Source organism: Phyllobates terribilis, unplaced genomic scaffold, assembly GCF_046119375.1.
Source record: "Phyllobates terribilis strain yellow unplaced genomic scaffold, ASM4611937v1 Scaffold_8__6_contigs__length_399053987, whole genome shotgun sequence".
In the NCBI taxonomy this organism is placed as follows: Eukaryota; Metazoa; Chordata; class Amphibia; order Anura; family Dendrobatidae; genus Phyllobates; species Phyllobates terribilis.
This window is the reverse complement of record NW_027362768.1, coordinates 197,843,110-197,867,460: the sequence shown is the minus strand read 5'-3', so window position 1 is coordinate 197,867,460 and position 24,351 is coordinate 197,843,110. Positions and strand designations below refer to the sequence as shown.

At 54.1% G+C, this 24,351-nt stretch overlaps 2 protein-coding genes, 1 long non-coding RNA gene and 7 other non-coding genes across 10 annotated transcripts in view; all 10 read left to right on the top strand.

The window, feature by feature from the left end:
- The window catches only part of KIF2C (kinesin family member 2C), a 31,745-nt gene extending 28,852 nt beyond the window's left edge, over positions 1 to 2,893 (top strand). Inside the window, 1 exon segment of the mRNA XM_073644023.1 lies at positions 2,442 to 2,893. Coding sequence (XP_073500124.1) covers positions 2,442 to 2,524 — 83 coding nt within the window. The 3' untranslated portion in view covers positions 2,525 to 2,893.
- Positions 2,894 to 6,938: 4,045 nt separating this feature from the next.
- On the top strand, positions 6,939 to 15,979 carry RPS8 (ribosomal protein S8). The gene is made up of 6 exons (XM_073644022.1): positions 6,939 to 7,070; positions 8,573 to 8,679; positions 8,992 to 9,091; positions 9,354 to 9,529; positions 14,470 to 14,599; positions 15,807 to 15,979. The coding sequence occupies exons 1-6, from the start codon at positions 7,067 to 7,069 to the stop codon at positions 15,914 to 15,916; spliced, it is 627 nt and encodes a 208-aa protein (XP_073500123.1). The 5' UTR covers positions 6,939 to 7,066; the 3' UTR covers positions 15,917 to 15,979.
- On the top strand, positions 8,419 to 8,497 carry LOC141160506 (small nucleolar RNA SNORD55/SNORD39). Its single transcript, XR_012250263.1, has one exon. It is a non-coding gene; the product is annotated as a small nucleolar RNA SNORD55/SNORD39 (small nucleolar RNA).
- LOC141160511 (small nucleolar RNA SNORD46) lies at positions 8,819 to 8,924 on the top strand. The gene has a single exon (XR_012250267.1). It is a non-coding gene; the product is annotated as a small nucleolar RNA SNORD46 (small nucleolar RNA).
- On the top strand, positions 9,573 to 9,644 carry LOC141160508 (small nucleolar RNA SNORD38). Its single transcript, XR_012250264.1, has one exon. It is a non-coding gene; the product is annotated as a small nucleolar RNA SNORD38 (small nucleolar RNA).
- A 43-nt stretch (positions 15,980 to 16,022) lies between the features above and the next one.
- Positions 16,023 to 16,152, top strand: LOC141160526 (small nucleolar RNA SNORA35). Its single transcript, XR_012250282.1, has one exon. It is a non-coding gene; the product is annotated as a small nucleolar RNA SNORA35 (small nucleolar RNA).
- Positions 16,153 to 21,900: 5,748 nt separating this feature from the next.
- On the top strand, positions 21,901 to 23,822 carry LOC141156480 (uncharacterized). Its single transcript, XR_012247636.1, has 2 exons — positions 21,901 to 22,194; positions 23,745 to 23,822. It is a non-coding gene; the product is annotated as an uncharacterized lncRNA (long non-coding RNA).
- Positions 21,912 to 21,983, top strand: LOC141160509 (small nucleolar RNA SNORD38). Its single transcript, XR_012250265.1, has one exon. It is a non-coding gene; the product is annotated as a small nucleolar RNA SNORD38 (small nucleolar RNA).
- On the top strand, positions 23,487 to 23,556 carry LOC141160510 (small nucleolar RNA SNORD38). The gene has a single exon (XR_012250266.1). It is a non-coding gene; the product is annotated as a small nucleolar RNA SNORD38 (small nucleolar RNA).
- Positions 23,823 to 23,847: 25 nt separating the features above from the next.
- LOC141160527 (small nucleolar RNA SNORA35) lies at positions 23,848 to 23,975 on the top strand. The gene has a single exon (XR_012250283.1). It is a non-coding gene; the product is annotated as a small nucleolar RNA SNORA35 (small nucleolar RNA).
- The last annotated feature ends 376 nt before the right edge of the window (positions 23,976 to 24,351 follow it).

Sequence of the window (24,351 nt, the reverse complement as noted above, 5' to 3'; positions counted from 1 at the left end):
AATATTTTGTGGAATAACCCTTGTTTGCAATTACAGCTAATAATCGTCTTTTATAAGACCTGATCAGTCCGGCACAGGTCTGTGGAGTTATCTTGGCCCACTCCTCCATGCAGATCTTCTCCAAGTTATCTAGGTTCTTTGGGTGTCTCATGTGGACTTTATTCTTGAGCTCCTTCCACAAGTTTTCAATTGGGTTAAGGTCAGGAGACTGACTAGGCCACTCCAACACCTTGACTTTTTCCCTCTTGAACCAGGCCTTGGTTTTCTTGGCTGTGTGCTTTGGGTCGTTGTCTTGTTGGAAGATGAAATTACGATCCATCTTAAGATCCTCGATGGAAGAGCGGAGGTTCTTGGCCAAAATCTCCAGGTAGGCCGTGCTATCCATCTTCCCATGGATGCGGACCAGATGGCCAGGCCCCTTGGCAGAGAAACAGCCCCGCAGCATGATGCTGCCACCACCATGCTTGACTGTAGGGATGGTATTCTTGGGGTCGTATGCAGTGCCATCCAGTCTCCAAACGTCACGTGTGTGGTTGGCACCAAAGATCTCGATCTTGGTCTCATCAGACCATAGAACCTTGAACCAGTCTGTCTCAGAGTCCTCCAAGTGATCATGAGCAAACTGTAGACGAGCCTTGACATGACGCTTTGAAAGTAAAGGTACCTTACGGGCTCGTCTGGAACGGAGACCATTGCGGTGGAGTACGTTACTTATGGTATTGACTGAAACCAATGTCCCCACTGCCATGAGATCTTCCCGGAGCTCCTTCCTTGTTGTCCTTGGGTTAGCCTTGACTCTTCGGACAAGCCTGGCCTCGGCACGGGAGGACACTTTCAAAGGCTGTCCAGGCCGTGGAAGGCTAACAGTAGTTCCATAAGCCTTCCACTTACGGATGATGCTCCCAACAGTGGAGACAGGTAGGCCCAACTCCTTGGAAAGGGTTTTGTACCCCTTGCCAGCCTTGTGACCCTCCACGATCTTGTCTCTGATGGCCTTGGAATGCTCTTTTGTCTTTCCCATGTTGACCATGTCTGAGTGCTGTTCACAAGTTTGGGGAGGGTCTTAAATAGTCAGAAAGGCTGGCAAAAGAGATCTTTAATCCACACATGTGAAGCTCATTATTCTTGGTGCCTGAACTACTTCTTAATACTTTAGGGGGACCAAACAGAATTCTTGTGGTTTGAGGGGTTGAATAATAAATGACACTCTGAATTAACTTTTAACGTTTTTAAAAAAAAAAAAAAAAAAAAAAACAACAACAATATTTGCTGCAGTGCATTTCCCACTTCCAGGCTGATCTACAGTACAAATGTCACAATGCTAAGTTAACTCCGCATGTGTCAACCAACTAAATCTGCAGGGGGTTGAATACTACTTGTAGGCACTGTATAGTGTGACCTTTAAAGAATGGCTAAAAATAAAAAAGTAAATCTATACTTGCCTTCCGATGGCCCCCCGCAGTCTTGCTTCGCTCCGTCCTGGCTGCCGGCAGATCGCGGTACACTGCACTGAAGGACCTGCCGTCACATGACTATGATTTCAGTGCAGGTCCTCCAGTCCACCACGATCTGCCGGCAAGGAGGACGAGAGCAGCGGGGACCGTCAGAAGGTAAATATAACATATTTTATTTTCTTTTTTTTTTTTTTTTTTTTTACAGGCACTATGGTACCTGGGTCCAGAGGAGTCCCCTGTCCTCCACATCTGGGTACCATCTGCACATTGAAACGCATGGATTCCGCATGTACAGATGCAGGGATGCGGATTCCATGCGATTCAATGCAAGTCAATGGCGGCGAAAATGCAGCACTTCCGCAAATAATTGGTAGTGCTGCTTTTTTTTCCGCAATGATAATCCGCAGCGGAAATTTCAGCAGCATGTACACAGCACAGCGGATTATCATTGGGGAACATGGCAGACCTTCCACCAAGCGTTTTTTAAGCGTTTCTGCCGCTGTGGAAACTCTTAAAACGCATCGCGGGCACACAGCCTTAGAAGAGAATCAGTGTCTGGGTTTCTGCGGGGGTGTACTAGTTGCTGGACATGGGTGACAGGGGAGGAGGACAGTGATGAGAATGTGAGTAGATGGTGGTCAGATAGGGGGGAGGTTAGATGGGGAGCAGAGGCGGGTGAAGATGAGGTCTAGTGGGTGGCTGAGGAGGACCACTGAAATGTGACTTGAATTGTCAATTTCCATAATCTGTTCTGAATGGGGGACTATGGAGCTTTTAAAATAAGAATATGAAAGTGCTGAAGCTGTAAAGCAAAAAGGTTTTTTTTGTTTTTATAATGTATAATAGTTAGGATCTAAAACCTGAGCTTGTTACCATTATTTGACTACAAGAGCCGATATGTCTGGAGACGTTCACTACCGCCCTGTAGAGTTATAGATTTCACTTATAGCCTCTGTTCACACTCCTGCACTTTGTCGTTTTCTACAGAAAATGTGTCGTCGCTGCGTGTGGCAATGCGGACGGAGGAACAGGCCAGCAGGCAGATCTGCAAGAAGAGGAAATCTAAATAAAAGTGCTGTCGCTCTGACCCTGTAATGTCGTCCTCCTTATTAATGGCTTGTGCATCTTAATGTTTCTATAATGAGCGCATGGACCCTGCTGCCTGCAGACCCCCTATGCTCTGCCCGCTGTGTGGGATGATGCCAGGTATCCGCAGCTTCCAGACGTGGAGCTATTTCTTTTAATGTTGGAGCGCTCCCTGTGTTCAGGATCTGCAGTCGTCATCTGGCCACTAGCGGGGGCAGGTCAGGCCCCGGGGTCCATTGCTTTGATTTGTTTTTGGACTATAATGTACAGTTTTTAAGTTGTCATCTGCACAGATGACTGGTGACACCAGAATATTTTTACTAATATTAAGTAATAAACAGACTTGCACATTACTGCTGTCATGTGTTATGGAAAAATGTGACCGTCCCTTATCTGACTGTCTGCCCACTGCCTCGTAAGGAGATGGAGAAGTGACAAAGGATCTGAGCGGTGAAACTTTCAGCATAGGTGGGAGACCCCAGCTCAAGGGGGGCTGTCTGCTTTGTCAGCGACTTGCTGCAACTTCCCAACCACGGGGCCCAATTCCCGGCCCCCGATCTCCCCCTTTATTGCAGAGGTTGTGGATGGGAGCAGCAGAGTGCAGCGACTTCAATCACTTCCATAGACATTGAATGGAGCATTGTGGTCCTACACTGTCGCTCCATTCAATTACGAGCCAACATGAGGAAAGCTCTGTTCTGAATACAGTCGGGCCCCCAAGGTGACAAAACTACAGCCTTTACCAGCACAGACTGTGGTTAATTGCCCTAAAATGGGGGTGGGTGCACAACCTTGCTTTGTTTCCTTGGTTCAAGACCAATATTGAGATACTGAACAAATCTGGGGGCGGCACTAAACGTTAAGGGGGTATTATGTTCTGTGGCATATGAAGTGTAGACAATAAATGTCCGCTGGGTACAAATTCTGCTTCCAGGACTCTTCCCTCTCCCGTCTGCTCTCTAATGATGTGTTCCCAGGTTACTGGCAAGGATTTAGAAATGGCTTCTGATTCCTCATTAAATATCTGATTACATTTCTGATTTTATTGGGATAGGCCCCGATACTGCACTCAGAACTGTTTGTTTCTAAATCCTCCTAAACTGAACAGGCTCTATAAAGGACGAGGTGCTGCGGCTCTACAATAGATCGTAGCTTTTGTTCTTGGTGCCTAATATTTCACAACTCCCATAACCCAGGGTGGAGCCGACTGGGGGCCGAGACCCTGCTCTGCTGAGGTATGAGGCCTCCGGTGAGGTCTGCATCGGCCGCCATGATGTCCTGTCACTGGTCTATTCGGGTGCTCTGAAGAAAAAAGTAATCTCAATTGCAAAAAGAACTTCGGCACTCCATACATGAATATATAAGAAATATTGTATCTAGACTAATGTCACTTTGAAAAATGAAGGTTTTTTGCGCATAATTTGGCCAATTTGTGTGCCCATCAACCACGACAACCTCTCTTTTTTTCTATTAATCATTTTTGGGATCCCGCTCCTGGAACATTGCAGCAGGTACGTGTTCACACTATTAGAAGTTTGACAGCTTTTTTTCTGACCATGTGTCCCTCCCATTCAGTCACAGGTGGTTTTAACTAGCTCTACCAGCCCATCCATTGTAGGTTAAAAGCCCAAGCAGAGACATATTGTCCATACAGGCTTACAGCCCAAGAGTGGCATATCCAGTGGTAGCGTAGCGTAGTTTCCCATCATATGAAGGTGACCTTGTCGTGGTTGATGGGCACACATAAATTGGCCAAATTATGCACAAAAAAACTTCATTTTTCAAGGTGACATTAGTCTAGATACAATATTTCTTATATATTCATGTATGGAGTGCCGAAGTTCTTTTTGCAAATGAGGTCTTGTCAGTCACGGCTCATCGGTGCGGCTGCTCACGTATAGTTAATCTGTCAAGCATTTTTCAATCCATATTATTGGGGACCGCACAGAATGGCATCGTGGGCTGCATGTGGCAGGTTGTGCACACCCGCCCTACAATGACCTTTTTGTTCCGGTCTCGTCATTGGCCTGTTAACCAGGATGAGTCCTGCGAGGTCTGAGCTAGTGAAGGATGAGAAATAAGTTTAGTCCAATTATAATGTACAATAAAAAGATCCTACTTACTTACCGGTAATGGGATTTTACAGAGCACATGACAGCACCACCTGAGAGAGCGTATCCGCCCACCAAGGACAGGAACCTACTGAATAAAAAGGAGGTACCGCTCTTCCGCATCAGTTTTTGTTTCAGAGCATGAGCGGGCCTCTGAAAAATAGGTTAGTACATAACTACCTCCCAAACATTTCTTAATAAAACACCCTAAGAAGTGCACACCATAAGTGAAAAAAGAGGAGGGAATTAATAGGGTGCTGTCATGGGCTCTGTAAAATCCTGTTACCGGTAAGTAACTAGGATCTTTTCCCCTTCTCCCATGACAGCACCACTAGAGAGATCAGACACCAGAGGGAGGGGATCACCGCTTGCAACACCTTCCTCCTAAAGGACAGTAGAAGAGGAAAGAGCAAGACGGTAATGCTTGTAAAATGCAGCGGGGAATCACCATGTTGCCGCCTTACATATGATGTTGATGGGCACATCCGCCTTCTCAGCCAAGGAAGCAGCTACAGCTCTGGTGGAGTGGGCCTTCAGGTTCTCTGGAACTGGCAGATTGCTAGAAGAGTATGCGAAGCCAATGGTGTCCCTGACCCACCTAGCTATGGTCCCCCTTGTAACCTTAAGCCATTTCCTAGCCCCCTAAAATGAGATGAATAAGGCGTCACTTTTTCTACACATGCCAGCTGGCTCGCTAAGCCGCAGGATCCCTCCTGCGCATGTGCAGACCCAGCAGCTCCCGCCGCGCTTGCAAACGGGGATGACCCTGGAAATCGTACCCCACACAGACCCAGACTTACGGCGCGCTACGTCACAGGGTGCGACCCTGCACGTGCGCAGCCAGGAAGGCCTGCCAGTGCGCCCAGCCACGGCCACCGTGCGTGCGCAGACCCAGCGCATGCGGGAGAGGACCCTGGAAGGTGCCCCCCTCCCCCCCCACACTCAGACCCAGGTACCAGCAAGATGGGGCTGGTAACAGAGGACCATCTGCTGTTTCTTCACTGCCTCCAGGCCGCATTGATCCCGGGATCCACTCCAGATCCCACGAACAGGTAGGCAAGGCACCTAGAGAGGCTCCCATCAAGGACAGTAACCAAAATTGATGCGGAAGAGAGGTACCACCTTTTTATTCTGTAGGTTCCTGTCCTTGATGGGCGGATACCCTCTCTCAGGTGGTGCTGTCATGGGAGAAGGGGAAAAAAATCCTATTAAATTGTGATGGAGGGGATGTAGGAGCCGGGGGCGACTCCGCCACTACTCTACATCGGGGCTGATACATGAAGCATTAGTGGTCGGCCATGAACCCATGTGCGTGTGGCTTGTGACTGATCTCATCAGTTGAAAGCAGGAACCTGCGATTCTGTACCCTGACTTAGAGGGGCTGTCCATAGAAGAGCAGCGTGGTGGCGATGACTGGTGCAGAACGTGGCCCTTTTACCCCAATATAATAGAGCAGCAGCGTCCACTACTGCTGGGGCGGCTATAACCGCTGGACGCACCAGCCCCATAGGACATGTACAACTCCCATCATCCTGGAGCCGAGGATCCGATCTCATGGCTGTGCTACTCGTTCTCCACACCGGGGTGACTCCTCTGGTCTGACCATCTACAGCATAGCCAGACCCTGCCTCTGTCCTACCATCATCTTGTCTGCCCTCTGAGTGTCACAACTGAGCGGTCGTTACAATGTATCAGAGCAGGAAGACAACCTGAAACCAAGGACCAACCTAGAATTTGAGTTGTGGAGATAAACTGTCTGCACCCAAACATTGTAACAGACCCTCATCTGTGAGTATTGGGTGGGAATGATGTCAGTCACAGAAGCTGAGCAGGTGTATGGTGGGGCTGATGGTGTGCGATATGCCCGATCATACGCTGCAGCGACCACCTTCCCATGTGCGAGGGGACGCCGCCCTGCTGGCGGTACTCCAACCTCAGCTGCAGCCGGGGGCAGGAGTCTGGTGGTCGCAGTGCTCAGTCCTGGCACCATCTCTGGCCTCCCGGGGTTGTATAATCTCAAGGAGCCGGGATTTGGGGCGATGAGCGCCGCCCTACACTGTGCACCGAGCCTGGCTGCCGGCAGCCTTCTCCGGGCAGTATTATTACAGTCTCAGGCTGAAGACAATCACTTTGGTGTCTCCACAATCTGAAGCACATGCGGCCTCTGTTCGGTCCGTAAATGGGGGCACAGGTCAGACCCCTCAATCTAAGAGCACCAATCCCCGCGGAGTGACACCCCTGCCAGGATCCCCTGTAAAACGGGATTCTATGTGTTTTGTCTCCCGCCGGCCACCGTACGCTGGCGGCGTCTCTGTTGCTATGCATGACGTCACACCCTCTATTCTCGCGAGATTCAGAGTCTAACAAACTTTCCCGAGATCCTTTGCGTTTCCTCTTTCCTGCCAGCGCCTGAGAATGGGTATGTCATGGCTGCTCTGCTGTCTGTGCGGGGCTGACCCGCAATCCGGCTCCATCTGCCCGCTCCGAGTCTCGTAACGCCCGGTTCCCGCCAGGAGATGTCGGTTAGCGTCTGAGGTGTCTAGGCCGGGCCTTTTCTGGGAGATATTTAGCTGCGGAGTGTGGACTCCCGGTATTGGTGTATACGGGAGCAAGGCCCGACATAGACGCCGCCATACTGCAGGGCAGCCTGGGCCGCGCTCGTGGCCACAACTCCCTCCACGTGCTGCGCCCCCCGCGCCGGTGCTGTGAGCCGTGCTCCCCCACCCGTGCGGATGGTACGGTCCGTGCATGCGCCCTGTGAGCCCAGGTGCCCTGTGCTGGTGGCATCCTGCTCCTGCGCCCCCCTGTTATTAGCAGGATCCCTGTGCTTTATAGTAAGCAGCCCCTGGGTAGTCCCTGCGCCCCCTGTTATTAGTTCCCCTGTATCTTCTAGCGCCCGGTGCCCCGTCCTGCTATTCTCCTGGCTCCTGTGCCCCATGTTATTAGTTCCCTTGTATTTTATAGTGGCCGATGCCTGGTGTAGTCCCTGCGCCCTCTGACCCCAGGTGCCCCGTCTTGGTATTATCCTGTTCTGTGCCCCCTGTTATTAGTTCCCCTGTATCTTATAGCGGCCGGTGCCCCGTCTTGGTATTCTCCTGGCTCCTGTGCCCCATGTTATTAGTTCCCTTGTATTTTATAGTGGCCGGTGCCTGGTGTAGTCCCTGCGCCCTCTGACCCCAGGTGCCCCGTCTTGGTATTATCCTGTTCCTGTGCCCCCTGTTATTAGTTCCCGTGTATCTTATAGCAGCCCGTGCCTGGCACAGTCCTGGTTCCCTGGAGGCTATAGGTTTGCACTGTCCTGGTATTATCCTGGCTCCTGTGTCCCTGTTATTAGTTCCCCTGTATCTTATAGCGCCCGGTGCCCCGTCCTGCTATTCTCCTGGCTCCTGTGCCCCATGTTATTAGTTCCCCTGTATTTTATAGTGGCCGATGCCTGGTGTAGTCCCTGCGCCCTCTGACCCCAGGTGCCCCGTCTTGGTATTATCCTGTTCTGTGCCCCCTGTTATTAGTTCCCTTGTATCTTTTAACGGCCGGTGCCTGGTATTATCCTGGCTCCTGTGCCCCCTGTTATTAGTTCCCCTGTATCTTATAGCGGCCGGTGCCCCGTCTTGGTATTATCCTGGCTCCTGTGTCCCTGTTATTAGTTCCCCTGTATCTTATAGCGGCTGGTGCCTGGCACAGTCCTGGTTCCCTGGCGGCTGCAGATTTGCCCCGGTATAGGTTTGCACGGTCCTGTTGCTGCAGACCTGGTGCCAGGCTCCGGGCAGAGTGCATGTGATGACCTTTTCATGCTGCGAATTTCTGAACTTGCAATGTGGAAAACTCCCTTGGAGAGCTGAGCACTCTGCCCGTCCTGCCACTGAATGTTGGGGGTCACTTACTTTGCGCCTCTTATAACTGCTCTATCCCTTTATCCCACAGGTATCTCAAGGGACAACTGGCACAAGCGCCGCAAGACTGGAGGCAAAAGGAAGCCCTACCACAAGAAGAGGAAGTATGAGCTGGGCCGCCCTGCTGCCAACACAAAGGTTCGAGATCAGCGTCTATATTAATGGGATTATCTGGGACTGTAATAACTGCAATTCTGTCGGGGGGGCGTCTCACCGGCTGTGTGCGGTGGCAGCACTGCCCTGTCCTGGCACCATCTGTGGAGGGTGGGAGATGAGCTGCGCGTGTGATGAAATCTTACCCTTAGGGCGGCAGCGGAGGTCGTCTTGGCCTCCGTTTATGCTGCCGGCCGATGATAGGATCGTCATAGTTACACTGACGCGTTGCTCTCATTGTGATGATTATTTCAGTTTTTGATGTTTTTAACTGAGCACGTAGTTTTCTTGCTGCAGATCGGTCCTCGTCGTATTCACACCGTGAGAGTCCGCGGCGGGAACAAGAAATACCGCGCTCTGAGGTTGGACGCTGGCAACTTCTCCTGGGGCTCTGAGTGTAAGTGATGCCCTGAACTTTACTGTGCAGATCAGGGCTGTAAGCCTGGGAAATGGGGGGCCGATGTTGGCCGAGCCACATGTGACTGGTGGTACGTGTGATGATAACTCAGACCTTATGTGAAGGCCTTACGGTCATTCTGACTTGTGGGCCTCACCATGATAGGATCTGTCATAGTGCTGACCGTGCCGTCACTTTTTGCTAGGTGCGCGGGGTGGGGGGCGTCTATTCTCCCGTTAATCTAATGTGTCTTTCCTGTAAGGCTGCACACGCAAAACCAGGATCATTGACGTCGTCTACAACGCCTCCAACAATGAGCTGGTCAGAACCAAGACCCTGGTAAAAAACTGCATTATTCTGATAGACAGCACCCCCTACAGACAGTGGTATGAAGCGCACTACGCCACCCCGCTCGGACGCAAAAAGGGAGCGAAGCTGGTAAGTCAAATGCCGCTCCACCGTAATCTCCCCTCCCCCGTGTCTTCCAGTGATGATAACTTTGTCCAGTTCTGCTACTGAATGGAAAGAGATGATTCCTGTATATCTGAGGAAGACAAAAAGCTGCCTGTGTGCGGAGCTGATCCTCCTGCTGATCGGTCTGGGGGGCTCGTTACAGAGACCCCCGGCTGCAATCTGATAGAGAGAAACCTCTGATGGTGATCACGTGACGGGTCCGATGAGAATCTGCTCAGGCCGCTGGAGCTCGGCACTCTGCCTCTTGCTGATTTTTACACCCCTGAGATTCAGGCACCCAGTGCTGGACCCTATATATCTCTCCCAGCTGAGGGTTTGTTACTGGGGTGCCGGTGCAGGCAGCGCTCTTCTGTGACTTCACCTGCATTAATACACTGAACGGTCTGGTATGAAACAACTAGAACTCAGGAAGTCTGCAGGTCTGTATTAATGCAGGTAAAGTCACAGATGAGCGCTGCCTGCATCGGCACTACAGTAACAAACCCTCAGCTGTGAGCAGGGAGATCGGAGACTCTAAGATGTAAGCAAACATGTTCCTGTTTAGTGTGAAAAATCCTCTGAGATGGCGAAGTATTCTCACCTTAAGGCCACGGCCCCACTATCAGTATTCGGTCAGTATTTTTTCCCAGGAGTGGATGATAAATGCAGAATTGGTGACTTGTTAGTCCAGGGCTGTGGAGTCGGTATAAAATGGACCAACTCCGACTCCTAAAATATATAATAAATCGGGTACAGTAGCTCAATGCAGTTTGTGGGGAATATTTTTTCTATAAGAATTTGGGAAAGTTCTGAACTGTCCTATAAATGTCCGTCCTATTCCTGATCTCAGGGTCTGGACTTTACTGAGATGAATCAGTGCTGCAGTAAATTTATCACTTACACATGAGCCGTGTATGAGGGAGTCGTGGAAATTGAGGAGTCGGAGGTTTGGCTTACCGACTCCACAGCCCTGCTTCTTCATATTAGACCTTTTCTCTGATTGTGTTGTTCCTCACCTGGTTTTGGCTCCATTTCCTGAGGAAAAAATACTGACCGAATACTGATAGTGGGGCCGTGTCCTAAAGGTTTAAGACTGAATGGCCGGTGTCTGCTCGGTGTAAGGGCTCGCTCACTCTGGCGTATAACACGGCCGAGAGCTGTTTTTACCGGATCGCACTCGGACCAGTGTTATTCTATGAGTCAGAGCTGATCTGCGATTTTTTTTCACGCCGATTCGGCAGCATGCTGTGATTAGCTCTGATATTCCGATCACGCCCAATGATACAAGTTTATGGGTGCTTATGAAACATCGGACTGCGCTTGGATGTCATCGGAGTGCAGTCCGACATGTGCTGACTCATACAATGGAGAAGTTAAAGGGAACCTGTCAGCAGGATTTTGCTAAGTAATTACAGGCAGTGCCATGGTGGAGTTGCTGCACTGATTAATATAATGCCGGATCTGTCTTGTGGTTCTTGTGTAATCGGTGTTTGCAGTTCTGAGTTAATGATCTGCTCGTGCTCCGGGCCGGACTGTAGATGGGTCTGATCCTGGGGCTCCGGGGCCGGACTGTAGATGGGTCTGATCCTGGAGCTCCGGGGCCGGACTGTAGATGGGTCTGATCCTGGAGCTCCGGGGCCGGACTGTAGATGGGTCTGATCCTGGAGCTCCGGGGCCGGACTGTAGATGGGTCTGATCCTGGAGCTCCGGGGCCGGACTGTAGATGGGTCTGATCCTGGGGCTCCGGGGCCGGACTGTAGATGGGTCTGATCCTGGGGCTCCGGGGCCGGACTGTAGATGGGTCTGATCCTGGGGCTCCGGGGCCGGACTGTAGATGGGTCTGATCCTGGGGCTCCGGGGCCGGACTGTAGATGGGTCTGATCCTGGGGCTCCGGGGCCGGACTGTAGATGGGTCTGATCCTGGGGCTCCGGGGCCGGACTGTAGATGGGTCTGATCCTGGGGCTCCGGGGCCGGACTGTAGATGGGTCTGATCCTGGGGCTCCGGGGCCGGACTGTAGATGGGTCTGATCCTGGGGCTCCGGGGCCGGACTGTAGATGGGTCTGATCCTGGGGCTCCGGGGCCGGACTGTAGATGGGTCTGATCCTGGGGCTCCGGGGCCGGACTGTAGATGGGTCTGATCCTGGGGCTCCGGGGCCGGACTGTAGATGGGTCTGATCCTGGGGCTCCGGGGCCGGACTGTAGATGGGTCTGATCCTGGGGCTCCGGGGCCGGACTGTAGATGGGTCTGATCCTGGGGCTCCGGGGCCGGACTGTAGATGGGTCTGATCCTGGGGCTCCGGGGCCGGACTGTAGATGGGTCTGATCCTGGGGCTCCGGGGCCGGACTGTAGATGGGTCTGATCCTGGGGCTCCGGGGCCGGACTGTAGATGGGTCTGATCCTGGGGCTCCGGGGCCGGACTGTAGATGGGTCTGATCCTGGGGCTCCGGGGCCGGACTGTAGATGGGTCTGATCCTGGGGCTCCGGGGCCGGACTGTAGATGGGTCTGATCCTGGGGCTCCGGGGCCGGACTGTAGATGGGTCTGATCCTGGGGCTCCGGGGCCGGACTGTAGATGGGTCTGATCCTGGGGCTCCGGGGCCGGACTGTAGATGGGTCTGGTCCTGGGGCTCCGGGGCCGGACTGTAGATGGGTCTGGTCCTGGGGCTCCGGGGCCGGACTGTAGATGGGTCTGATCCTGGGGCTCCGGGGCCGGACTGTAGATGGGTCTGGTCCTGGGGCTCCGGGGCCGGACTGTAGATGGGTCTGGTCCTGGGGCTCCGGGGCCGGACTGTAGATGGGTCTGGTCCTGGGGCTCCGGGGCCGGACTGTAGATGGGTCTGCTCCGGGGCCGGACTGTAGATGGGTCTGATCCTGGGGCTCCGGGGCCCGTCTGATCCTGGGGCTCCGGGGCCGGACTGTAGATGGGTCTGATCCTGGGGCTCCGGGGCCGGACTGTAGATGGGTCTGATCCTGGGGCTCCGGGGCCGGACTGTAGATGGGTCTGATCCTGGGGCTCCGGGGCCGGACTGTAGATGGGTCTGATCCTGGGGCTCCGGGGCCGGACTGTAGATGGGTCTGATCCTGGGGCTCCGGGGCCGGACTGTAGATGGGTCTGATCCTGGGGCTCCGGGGCCGGACTGTAGATGGGTCTGATCCTGGGGCTCCGGGGCCGGACTGTAGATGGGTCTGATCCTGGGGCTCTGGGGCCGGACTGTAGATGGGTCTGATCCTGGGGCTCTAGGAAGAATCAGCAAGAAAAGACCACAGGCCGCCCGAAGCACAAGTGTGTTTATCATAGAGACAGCCAGACAGAGAGGGGGGCGGCCTGTGGTCTTTTCTTGCTGATTCTTCCTAGAGCCCCAGGATCAGACCCATCTACAGTCCGGCCCGGAGCACGAGCAGATTATTAACTCGCAACTGCAAACACCGATTACACAAGAACCACAGGACGGATTCCTTCACCTCCGGTATCATATTAATCAGTGCAGCAGCCCCAACATGACACTGCCTGGAGTTTACTGAGCACAATCCTGACAGGTTCTCTTTCAGTTCTCCATCTTCACACTTGTGCTGCGATTCTCTCATGCAGGAGACTCGGATCGCAGTGGGGTGAAGCGTGCGGATCGCAGTCTTGACAGTTTGAGCCGAGCATCATTCGCATAATTGGCCGATTCTCCTGTGAGACATACGTCGGCGTGACCCCGGCCTTAGTGAGGATCGGGGATTGGTGGTGGACACAACAGCTGTATATTAATGAGGAAATCCTTTCATCTGGCTATTGAGCAGTGACGCGGACACTTGTGTCCATGGCTGGTCCTGTCTGGTGCCAATCATGGGCTGGAATCTTATATTGGGGTAAATGTAGCTGCGCTGAGAACCCTGGCAGTCAGCTCGGGAGGTCGTCTGGGAGTGATGGCCCTGGTCATCTTGGTTTATACTCGCCAGTCCCGCACCTCCACCGCTCCTCTTCCAGTGCTGCTTGGTTCCTGCGCGATTTCAGTAAGGACGCTTGACTGACAGCCAATCCCTGGCAGCACCGGTGACACGGACACTGCTGCTGCCAGTGATTGACTGCAGCGATCCGGTGTCCAGTTTTAGGTGTTGGCATTAGCTGATCGAGTGGTTTGGAGAGCTGTGATGCTTCTCTAATTGCTGACACATTTATTTGAGGGGTCATTTTGGAAGAAGTTGAGTCAGAAATATGTGCGTCTGTGTGTGGTTGTTATACGCTGGAGCTTATTGGCTGAACACCTGCTCGTCAGGAGCGCCGAGGTCTGTGACGTGATCCAGTGCTGCCCCCTGGACCGGGTCAGTGAATGCCTCCTCCATCCTGTCTATATGACCTCCGCCATAGAGTAAAGTCTCCAATGGTTCATGTGGCTTTATGGCCAGCTGTCCTGCTACTTGGGCTAATTGCTCTCACGGACAGATGGCGGCTCCTCCCGTCATGTAGATTAGTCGGGATGGTGATTTCCTTCATTGTATGTGTAAGTTCATAATGGCACCCGGTCCTTGAGAGTCTGATATTCCCCCTGTGCTGTAAAAATCTCCCTCTAACTACGAGGTAATTAGTAATTACAGACTGAAGACTTAATGAATGAATACAAGGCTGGAGTTGCAGGGAAAATCTTGCTGCCCTGCAGAGCATTGCAGCTTTCACATGGATTGCAGCTAGGAGCAGTTTCGTTGTTCTTGGTGGAGCGGTGACGGCTGCTGAGCCCCATGTGGCTGTTACCAATCTCATCACCACCAATGTGAAAACTGCCGGCGCGGCTTCTGTTACCACTGATGCGTTTGGTGATGGTCAGACACTGCAGCCAGAGGGGCACGAAAGGGAGGATGAGGAAGGTTGTGACCATGTAGATCAGGTCTGCTCTAAAGTATGTTCACATCTGGAATTACCTTCTTTCTTTTTACCTTCAGACCCCAGAAGAAGAGGAAATCCTGAACAAGAAAAGATCCAAAAAAACCCTGAAGAAATACGAAGAGCGCAAAAAGACAGCGAAGATCAGTACTCTGCTGGAGGAGCAGTTCCAGCAGGGAAAACTCCTTGGTGAGTGGTCGGCGATCGGCGCGCGTCACTCCCCCCAATCTTAGTCAGACCCTGTTGCATCAAGAGGGATTTCATAATGTTTCTCAAATTTTTAGTTTGGATCGTGACCTCATGGTAACATGAAAGGAGGCACCGAATGTTCCCTCCAGTTTCTTGGGGTTCATGAAGTGCCTCGGTTTTCTTGAAGGGGTCAGCCGCCTTCTCCCAGTTATCAGCACTTCTATCCATACAATGTTGGTCTCATTCTCCTCAATCTGCCTCCAATTATAAAACATCTCGCATGGGAAAGACTCTTTCCTATTGGATGATGGGCAGATCCGGTCACATGCTCCTCCATCAGCGGTCATTATATGGACAGATGAGCTGGTGAGTGAGGAAAGCGACAAGAACACCCCTGTAAGTATCTGCTCCTTACTGGTGTCGGTGATGGGATTAAAATTCCAGTTACATAAAAATATAAAACCATTCGGGTCTGGATAATACAATGGGCACTCTGTAAACAATCTCCTTATGATGAGCCATATATTTGCTTCCCCACATTCTTTATCTTGCAAGCAATGAAGATCTAAGGCCTAGAAAATCCAAGGCAAAACGAGCACCAAAGCGCGTAGCGTTACTTAAAGAACTGATTCAGCTCGCTCTCTGCCTTGCGAAGGGTTAAATCTGCAGCTTAAAGTGACCAGATGCAGATCTCCCATTCATCTCGCAGGTCGGTTCATGCTGCAGAGAAGTGATTATATCGCGTCTCATCCACCATGTCACTTCTGTAGAGCAGGACTTTTTCCTTTTGGAAATCTGCTGCATGTCCATCCAGAGTGCAGATAATCGAATCTTCCTGTGAGCTGGCTGCGCGGCAGGTCCGGTGTCTGCGCGCCGCGGCAGGTCCGGTGTCTGCGCTTCTGGGTTATGTGACATTACTTCAGTCTTTACCTTCAAGACATTGTGGAGCAGCAGGAGGGACACGACGTGAATCCTCAGCGGCTGCTCTGTCCTGTGACATCAGTCCGTTTCAGATGTGACCTTCACATAATGTCCGCTTGTGTATAAACCGTCCCGCACTATGACTGTGTATGGAGTAGTGTTGTGGTTCCATGCTGGGAGTTGTAGTCTTGGGACAGATGGAGATGACTGGTATAAGCATAATACATGTATAAATATATACGTACAAGCATCACGTTGTGTAACCGGTGTCCCCCTCTCTTCACAGCCTGTATAGCCTCCAGACCAGGCCAGTGCGGCAGAGCCGACGGATATGTCCTCGAGGGCAAGGAATTGGAGTTCTACCTGAGGAAGATCAAGGCGAAAAAAGGCAAATAAACGCGTCCCCCCAACTGTTCTCTCCAAGTAAACGAAAGTTTAATAAATGGAAGTTTAATACCAGGCTCTGCTCCGTGTGACTTATTCGCTGCCGGCTCGTGTCACTTTGCACTGTTAAGTGTCTCCTCAGTCTTCACCTTGGCTTTGGGGTCTCATTCCGGTGCTAGAACAAATCCTTTCCTGCAGAAAGGCCGGGCCCCGCAGTGACCTGTCCTTCCCGATGGCTGGGTACAAATGTGTGATCAATGCTCTGTACGTGGATGATGCACAATAAACATCAGTCTGCAGCCACTTGTGTCTTCATTATATTGGGGTGTTGGGGGGCGGGCGGACTTGCTACTGGTGCTTCTATTAGGTTTGTGTTATGGAAGACCCTCATGTAAAGGCGAATGGGATAAAGTGACTATTTTACCTAAAGAACTTGTCATTGATAATGTATGTAAAGCGCTGCGGAATATGTTGGCGCTATATAATATAAAGATTATTAGACAAATTCTGCATAAATCAGACACAATGGTCCCCGGCGGCTTCTCAAGGTCCTGCTCCCCAGGACTGACGAGTGCACGCTGGTAGAGACCCGTCAGTCAGCGGGATTGGGGCGGTTAGAAGCCGTCCCTCGGAATAGCTGAGACACATCGCCCCCGGCTGGTTTTCACAGAACGTTGCATTGTTTGAGTGGAGCGATCCGGCTGCAGTATTGCAGTATGAGTTATTACGCCTGTGGTTCGGACAGATCCAGTGTAATGACTGCTTCCCTTTAAAATATGAACAATACAGTATATTATAGGGTGAGCTATAATGAGGGCTTGGTGCTGGGGGAGCATCTAGTCTACATGTAGGAGCTGAGTGATGGAGTCTGCCCGGCTGTGGGGTATAGAGGGACCAGACATAGCAGTGATGTGCAGTAAAGGTCTGTCCCCTGGAGGGGTGCGAGACTCGGGCTGGAGATGCCTCGTGTGTGTCCAGGATGGCGCCGAATTAGGGTTGTGCTCATGGCTGTGGCAGACACCAAAGCCTGCAGCACAGAGCAGGGTACAGCGGCACCGAGTACTGCAGGGAGTACAGAGCCGACCAGCGGAGCGCGCACTTACTGCAACGTCTGTCCAGTCCCCCCAAATTGATTTCACAAATCCATGTGCAAACCATCCATGTTTGTGTTACTGCATTTTCAGCCATGCACTTTCCATCTGCAGAACAGGAAATTGGTCCTGGCTCGTACCGTCTGCCTGGATTGCCAGACACTGTGGGTGAATGTGGGGAAAGTGTCCGACGCTCACATGTGGAGACAGGCGATGAATAGTTAATGCAACATGGTTTCCATGCGCGCTGCAGCATTATGGGGCCACGCTTTATTTTTTTTTATGTCTGCACATTTTGTCCTGGAACTGCGGAGACTGAGGGGGTTTTATATTTTTCACACAGGAAAAGTCTCTGGGCCCAGATTCAGAATTTCCAATTTAAGTCTTTTTTTTTTTTAAGCTTTTACCTTTTTTTTTTTTTTTTTTTTTTCTTTCTATAGCAAAAACGTGTGATCTGTTAATGTATCACAGAACTTCAGGTGTACATAAATCACTGGGGCAGATGGGACCCCCGAGCCCCCCGCCCACGAGGGCGAAAAGAATGGAAAACTGGTGAACAAATGAGGTGACGAGTGAACACAAACTTAGAAGTCTGGAGTTCACAGCGGAAGGTTAATGTCTGGTGCTAAACGCTGAACACGGATTTCTCCCGGAAGGTCCGGTGCGATGTTTGGGGGGGAGAGAACTACTTTTTTCAGCTGCAAAGTTTGGGTCTCCATACATTTCAATGGGTTCAGGTTCTGGTTCAAGGTCAGATAAAGTTCTGATACCCGAACTTCCACAGATCCGTTCATCCCTATAAACGAATAAAGGTGCAAATTAAATCTAAAGAAAAGCTGAGCAAACTCAATGCGGACTGTTACCCTGCACCTCCATATTACGCCCTGTGCCTCCGTATTACGCTGTGCAACCATAGTCTCCGTATTATGCCGTGTCTCTATATTACGCCCTGCACCCCCACATTGCACCCCGCGCCTCCATATTATCCTCATCACTTCCATATTACACCCTGTGCCTCCGTATTAGGCCACACCTCCACATTGCACCCCGCGCCTCCACATTGCACCCCGCGCCTCCATATTACACCCCGCGCCTCCACATTGCACCTTGTACCTCCACATTACACCCCGCGCCTCCATATTGTACCTTGTACCTCCACATTGCACCCCGAGCCTCCGCATTGCACCCCGCGCCTCCATATTGTACCTTGTACCTCCACATTGCACCCCGCGCCTCCATATTGTACCTTGTGCCTCCATATTACACCCCGCGCCTCCATATTGTACCTCCATATTACACCACGTGCCTCCACATTGCACCTTGTACCTCCATATTGCACCCCGCGTCTCCACATTGCACCCCGCGCCTCCACATTGCACCCCGCGCCTCCACATTGCACCTTGTACCTCCATATTGCACCCCGCGCCTCCACATTACACCTTGTACCTCCATATTACACCCCGTGCCTCCATATTACACCTTGTACCTCCACATTATACCCTGCGCCTCCATATTACACCCCGCGCCTCCATATTACACCTTGTACCTCCATATTACACCTTGTACCTCCACATTACACCCCGCGCCTCCATATTACACCTTGTACCTCCACATTACACCCCGCGCCTCCATATTACACCTTGTACCTCCATATTACACCCCGTGCCTCCATATTACACCTTGTACCTCCACATTATACCCTGCGCCTCCATATTACACCCCGCGCCTCCATATTACACCTTGTACCTCCATATTACACCCCGTGCCTCCATATTACACCTTGTATCTCCACATTACACCCCGCGCCTCCATATTACACCTTGTACCTCCACATTATACCCTGCGCCTCCATATTACACCTTGTACCTCCATATTACACCCCGTGCCTCCATATTACACCTTGTACCTCCATATTACACCCCGTGCCTCCATATTACACCTTGCACCTCCACATTACACCCCGCGCCTCCACATTACACCCCCACATTATACCCTGCGCCTCCACATTGCACCCCGCGCCTCCACATTACACCCCGCGCCTCCACATTGCACCCCGCGCCTCCACATTGCACCCCGCGCCTCCACATTGCACCCCGCGCCTCCACATTGCACCCCGCGCCTCCACATTGTACCTTGTACCTCCACATTACACCCTGCGCCTCCACATTACACCCCGCGCCTCCACATTGCACCCCGCGCCTCCACATTGCACCTTGTACCTCCACATTACACCCTGCGCCTCCACATTGCACCCCGCGCCTCCACATTACACCCCGCGCCTCCACATTACACCCCGCGCCTCCACATTACACCCCGCGCCTCCACATTACACCCCGCGCCTCCACATTACACCCCGCGCCTCCACATTGTACCTTGTACCTCCACATTACACCCTGCGCCTCCACATTACACCCCGCGCCTCCACATTGCACCCCGCGCCTCCACATTGCACCCCGCGCCTCCACATTGCACCCCGCGCCTCCACATTGCACCCCGCGCCTCCACATTGCACCCCGCGCCTCCACATTGTACCTTGTACCTCCACATTACACCCCGCGCCTCCACATTACACCCCGCGCCTCCACATTACACCCCGCGCCTCCACATTGTACCTTGTACCTCCACATTACACCCCGCGCCTCCACATTGCACCCCGCGCCTCCACATTGCACCCCGCGCCTCCACATTGCACCCCGCGCCTCCACATTGCACCCCGCGCCTCCACATTACACCCCGCGCCTCCACATTGCACCCCGCGCCTCCACATTGCACCTTGTACCTCCACATTGCACCCCGCGCCTCCACATTGTACCTTGTACCTCCACATTACACCCTGCGCCTCCACATTGCACCCCGCGCCTCCACATTGCACCCCGCGCCTCCACATTGCACCCCGCGCCTCCACATTGTACCTTGTACCTCCACATTACACCCTGCGCCTCCACATTGCACCCCGCGCCTCCACATTACACCCCGCGCCTCCACATTACACCCCGCGCCTCCACATTACACCCCGCGCCTCCACATTACACCCCGCGCCTCCACATTACACCCCGCGCCTCCACATTACACCCCGCGCCTCCACATTACACCCCGCGCCTCCACATTACACCCCGCGCCTCCACATTGCGCTTCACTGTTGTAGTAAATGCCTTGAGAGAATTGAACAGAGCGATATGTCCTGTGATCTGGAGGCCGCGGCGCCCGGGGTGAGGTGACCGCGGAGCCGCTGACTGCCCGCAGCTGTGGGTGTGCGGAGACCGGGGGCCGGCAGGGAGGTGACCGGTGATTATCGGCCGATCCCAGCGTCTCTCCGCACAGATGGCGCCGCAGCTTGTTCGGTTCTATCCCCTATAACGGGTGGGGACCGGCCCTCGATGACCCTTTACCCGGCTCCCGGGCAGACTCCCTGTATTTTGACGGCCGCGGCCCCGTCATTTCTTCTTGCTCTGTGAGCGCGTACACGCGGAGTTCACTGCGGAACGTAAGACGCCTGCAAGGAAAGATCCCATCCTGACGGCGGGGTCAGGACGTACTTTGTGGGGCGGAGTCAGGACGCACTTTGTGGGGCGGAGTCAGGACGCACTTTGTGGGGCGGAGTCAGGACGCACTTTGTGGGGCGGAGTCAGGACGTACTTTGTGGGGCTGAGTCAGGACGTACTTTGTGGGGCTGAGTCAGGACGTACTTTGTGGGGCGGAGTCAGGACGTACTTTGTGGGGCGGAGTCAGGACGTACTTTGTGGGGCGGAGTCAGGACGCACTTTGTGGGGCGGAGTCAGGACGCACTTTGTGGGGCGGAGTCAGGACGCACTTTGTGGGGCGGAGTCAGGACGCACTTTGTGGGGCGGAGTCAGGACGTACTTTGTGGGGCGGAGTCAGGACGTACTTTGTGGGGCGGAGTCAGGACGTACTTTGTGGGGCGGAGTCAGGACGTACTTTGTGGGGCGGAGTCAGGACGTACTTTGTGGGGCGGAGTCAGGACGTACTTTGTGGGGCGGAGTCAGGACGCTCTTTATGGGAGGAGTCAGGACGCACTTTATGGGCGGAGTCAGGACGCTCTTTATGGGAGGAGTCAGGATGTTCTTTATGGGCGGAGTCAGGACGCTCTTTATGGGCGGAGTCAGGACGCTCTTTATGGGCGGAGTCAGGACGCTCTTTATGGGAGGAGTCAGGACGCTCTTTATGGGCGGGGTTGGCGTCCAGTATAACTATCCACATGGCCCTTGGCAGCAGTAAGGCCCCTATAGTACGAGGTGTGCGGCCATCATGTCCTCGGTGACCTGCGGTCAGTGCTCGGCCTCCTTGACGACCTATCTCCATACGACCCCTCACTTGTCGTTACACCAGCGGTAACACACAGGGATCTCTGCCCGAGCGTCTGTCAGGAGACATGAGCTGCTCAGTGAGAAGCCAGGAACCATCGGAGCCTGATCATCAGGGAAATAAAGAATGCAAACACCGCCGGAAGTGACCAGCAGTGGGGGAGGGAGATGAGTGTGACACAGCACGTGATGGGCGGAGCTGGGCGCCTGAATGATGGCCGCCGTCGTTGTGGGCGGGGACTGAAGAAATCACGCGAGATTGGGGGCGTATATAAGACTCGGATCCTGCTTCTTCTCTCTCTTTCGTGCTTGATCGGTGGAGAAGACCGGAGGCTGCGGGGTAAGGAGGAGTGTACCGGGGAGAGGCGGTGATCTGTGCTCTGTACACTGGGGAATACACAGCCGCCCTGTAGCCGGAGGGTCCTGTGTATTGGGGGCAGTATAGTCCGGTGTACCGGGGATCTGTATGTGGATTTCCGTGGGGGCGCTGTGGATTGCTGATCTGTATGTGGATATTTTTCGGGAGCATCTATGTCTAATGTCTGGCACATGGGGGGCGCTGTGTACTGGGGGGGCTTCCTGGATGTGACGGCTCTTCCTGTGATGAGACCTTTGTCCAGTTCTGCTGCTGATTGAGCTGCGATGACATCTCTACTGCTGAGGAAGGCCGGTCTGTAGAGCGTCAGCTCCTGGGCCCGGGGGGAGGTCGGGGCTCCTGTGCTTCCTTGCAGCCTTCGTCCCGTTCTCCCCTCTACACTCAGGCCTTGTATGTGATCTCCGGGGTCTCGTGCGGTGTCTGGATCGCTCTGATGGTTTCTTCTCTTGCAGGTTTTCCGATGCCGGACATCTGGATGTTGGCAGCAGAGCACAGCGTGAGGTAAGCAGGCCCCCTCCCCCCTCCCATCCCTCTGTCCAGGGTCGTGTGGCTGGGCCGTGGCCCCCTCCCCCCTCCCATCCCTCTGTCCGGGGTCGTGTGGCTGGGCCGTGGCCCCCTCCCATCCCTCTGTCCGGGGTCGTGTGGCTGGGCCGTGGCCCCTCCATCCCTCTGTCCGGGGTCGTGTGGCTGGGCCGTGGCCCCTCCATCCCTCTGTCCGGGGTCGTGTGGCTGGGCCGTGGCCCCTCCATCCCTCTGTCCGGGGTCGTGTGGCTGGGCCGTGGCCCCTCCATCCCTCTGTCCGGGGTCGTGTGGCTGGGCCGTGGCCCCTCCATCCCTCCCCCCTCCCATCCCTCTGTCCGGGGTCGTGTGGCTGGGCCGTGGCTCCCCCCTCCCATCCCTCTGTCCGGGGTCGTGTGGCTGGGCCGTGGCTCCCCCCTCCCATCCCTCTGTCCGGGGTCGTGTGGCTGGGCCGTGGCTCCCCCCTCCCATCCCTCTGTCCGGGGTCGTGTGGCTGGGCCGTGGCTCCCCCCTCCCATCCCTCTGTCCGGGGTCGTGTGGCTGGGCCGTGGCCCCCTCCCCCCTCCCATCCCTCTGTCCGGGGTCGTGTGGCTGGGCCGTGGCCCCCTCCCCCCTCCCATCCCTCTGTCCGGGGTCGTGTGGCTGGGCCGTGGCCCCCTCCCCCCTCCCATCCCTCTGTCCGGGGTCGTGTGGCTGGGCCGTGGCCCCCTCCCCCCTCCCATCCCTCTGTCCGGGGTCGTGTGGCTGGGCCGTGGCCCCCTCCCCCCTCCCATCCCTCTGTCCGGGGTCGTGTGGCTGGGCCGTGGCCCCCTCCCCCCTCCCATCCCTCTGTCCGGGGTCGTGTGGCTGGGCCGTGGCCCCCTCCCCCCTCCCATCCCTCTGTCCGGGGTCGTGTGGCTGGGCCGTGGCCCCCTCCCCCCTCCCATCCCTCTGTCCGGGGTCGTGTGGCTGGGCCGTGGCCCCCTCCCCCCTCCCATCCCTCTGTCCGGGGTCGTGTGGCTGGGCCGTGGCCCCCTCCCATCCCTCTGTCCGGGGTCGTGTGGCTGGGCCGTGCCCCCCTCCCCTCTCCCATCCCTCTGCCCGGGTTCGTGTGGCTGGGCTGTGGCCCCTCCCATCCCTCTGTCCGGGGTCGTGTGGCTGGGCCGTGGCCCCCTCCCCTCTCCCATCCCTCTGCCCGGGGTCGTGTGGCTGGGCCGTGGCCCCTCCATCCCTCTGCCCGGGGTCGTGTGGCTGGGCCGTGGGCCCCCTCCCTCTGTCCCCACCAGACGTTGTCTTCTAATGACGAGATCTCTGTCCAGTTCTGCTACTGACGTTCAGCGATGACATTGGCTAATCTGAAGCAGACTCCTCTGGTGGGGACAACTCCTTTCTGTGTTTGTCTGAATGCTCATCACTGCTGAGTGTCTGTGACAATGTGTCATAGCAGCACATTCCTCCTCTGTCCCTGTCCAGCAGTCCTGTATCTGTGCTTGGGATGGACCTGGGGACGGTGACTATCTGCTCTTTTCTAATCCATGTCTGTTTTTCCACAGGTTTCCGATGATGAAAATCGTGGACGGTTTGTAATGCTGTAGTTTTTTGTCTTTCTAATAAAATTTTGTTCTACCCTCCCCCGTCTCTGTTGTCACTTATTCTCCGCACTGCAGAGAGTCTCCTGGTCTTTCAATGACCCTGGGGTCTTATTCCAGTGCTAAAGTGACCCCCTTCCTGCAGAATGGTTGGGATCTGCTGTGACCCGCTCACTCCGATGGTCGGGTACAAGCCTTGTGGTTCGCCTGGCAGGGGTGCTGTGTGCAGGACTGTGGCATGGGCCTGCCTATAGTCAGTCCTGTGTATAGGGAGGATGTTGGAGGCTCTGTGGGCACCTGACGGATTACCGGTGCCGGCTGCAGCAGGGTCCAGTGTAACAATTCTTACAAAATACAATATTTAAAAAATGGTTAAATCTGGAGCTTAGCAGTCATGTGCCTCCTACCCACCTATAACGCTGGGCAGCTTCTATTATGGGGAGGAGGCTTAGATACAGCAGCTCAGGGGCTATCCCAAAGGATTAGATACATGACCTGATGTACAGGGCTCCTGTTGAATCTTTCAGTGCTGGTGGCATCTAAGGAGTTAAACAGCCCAGGCGCTCCTGTC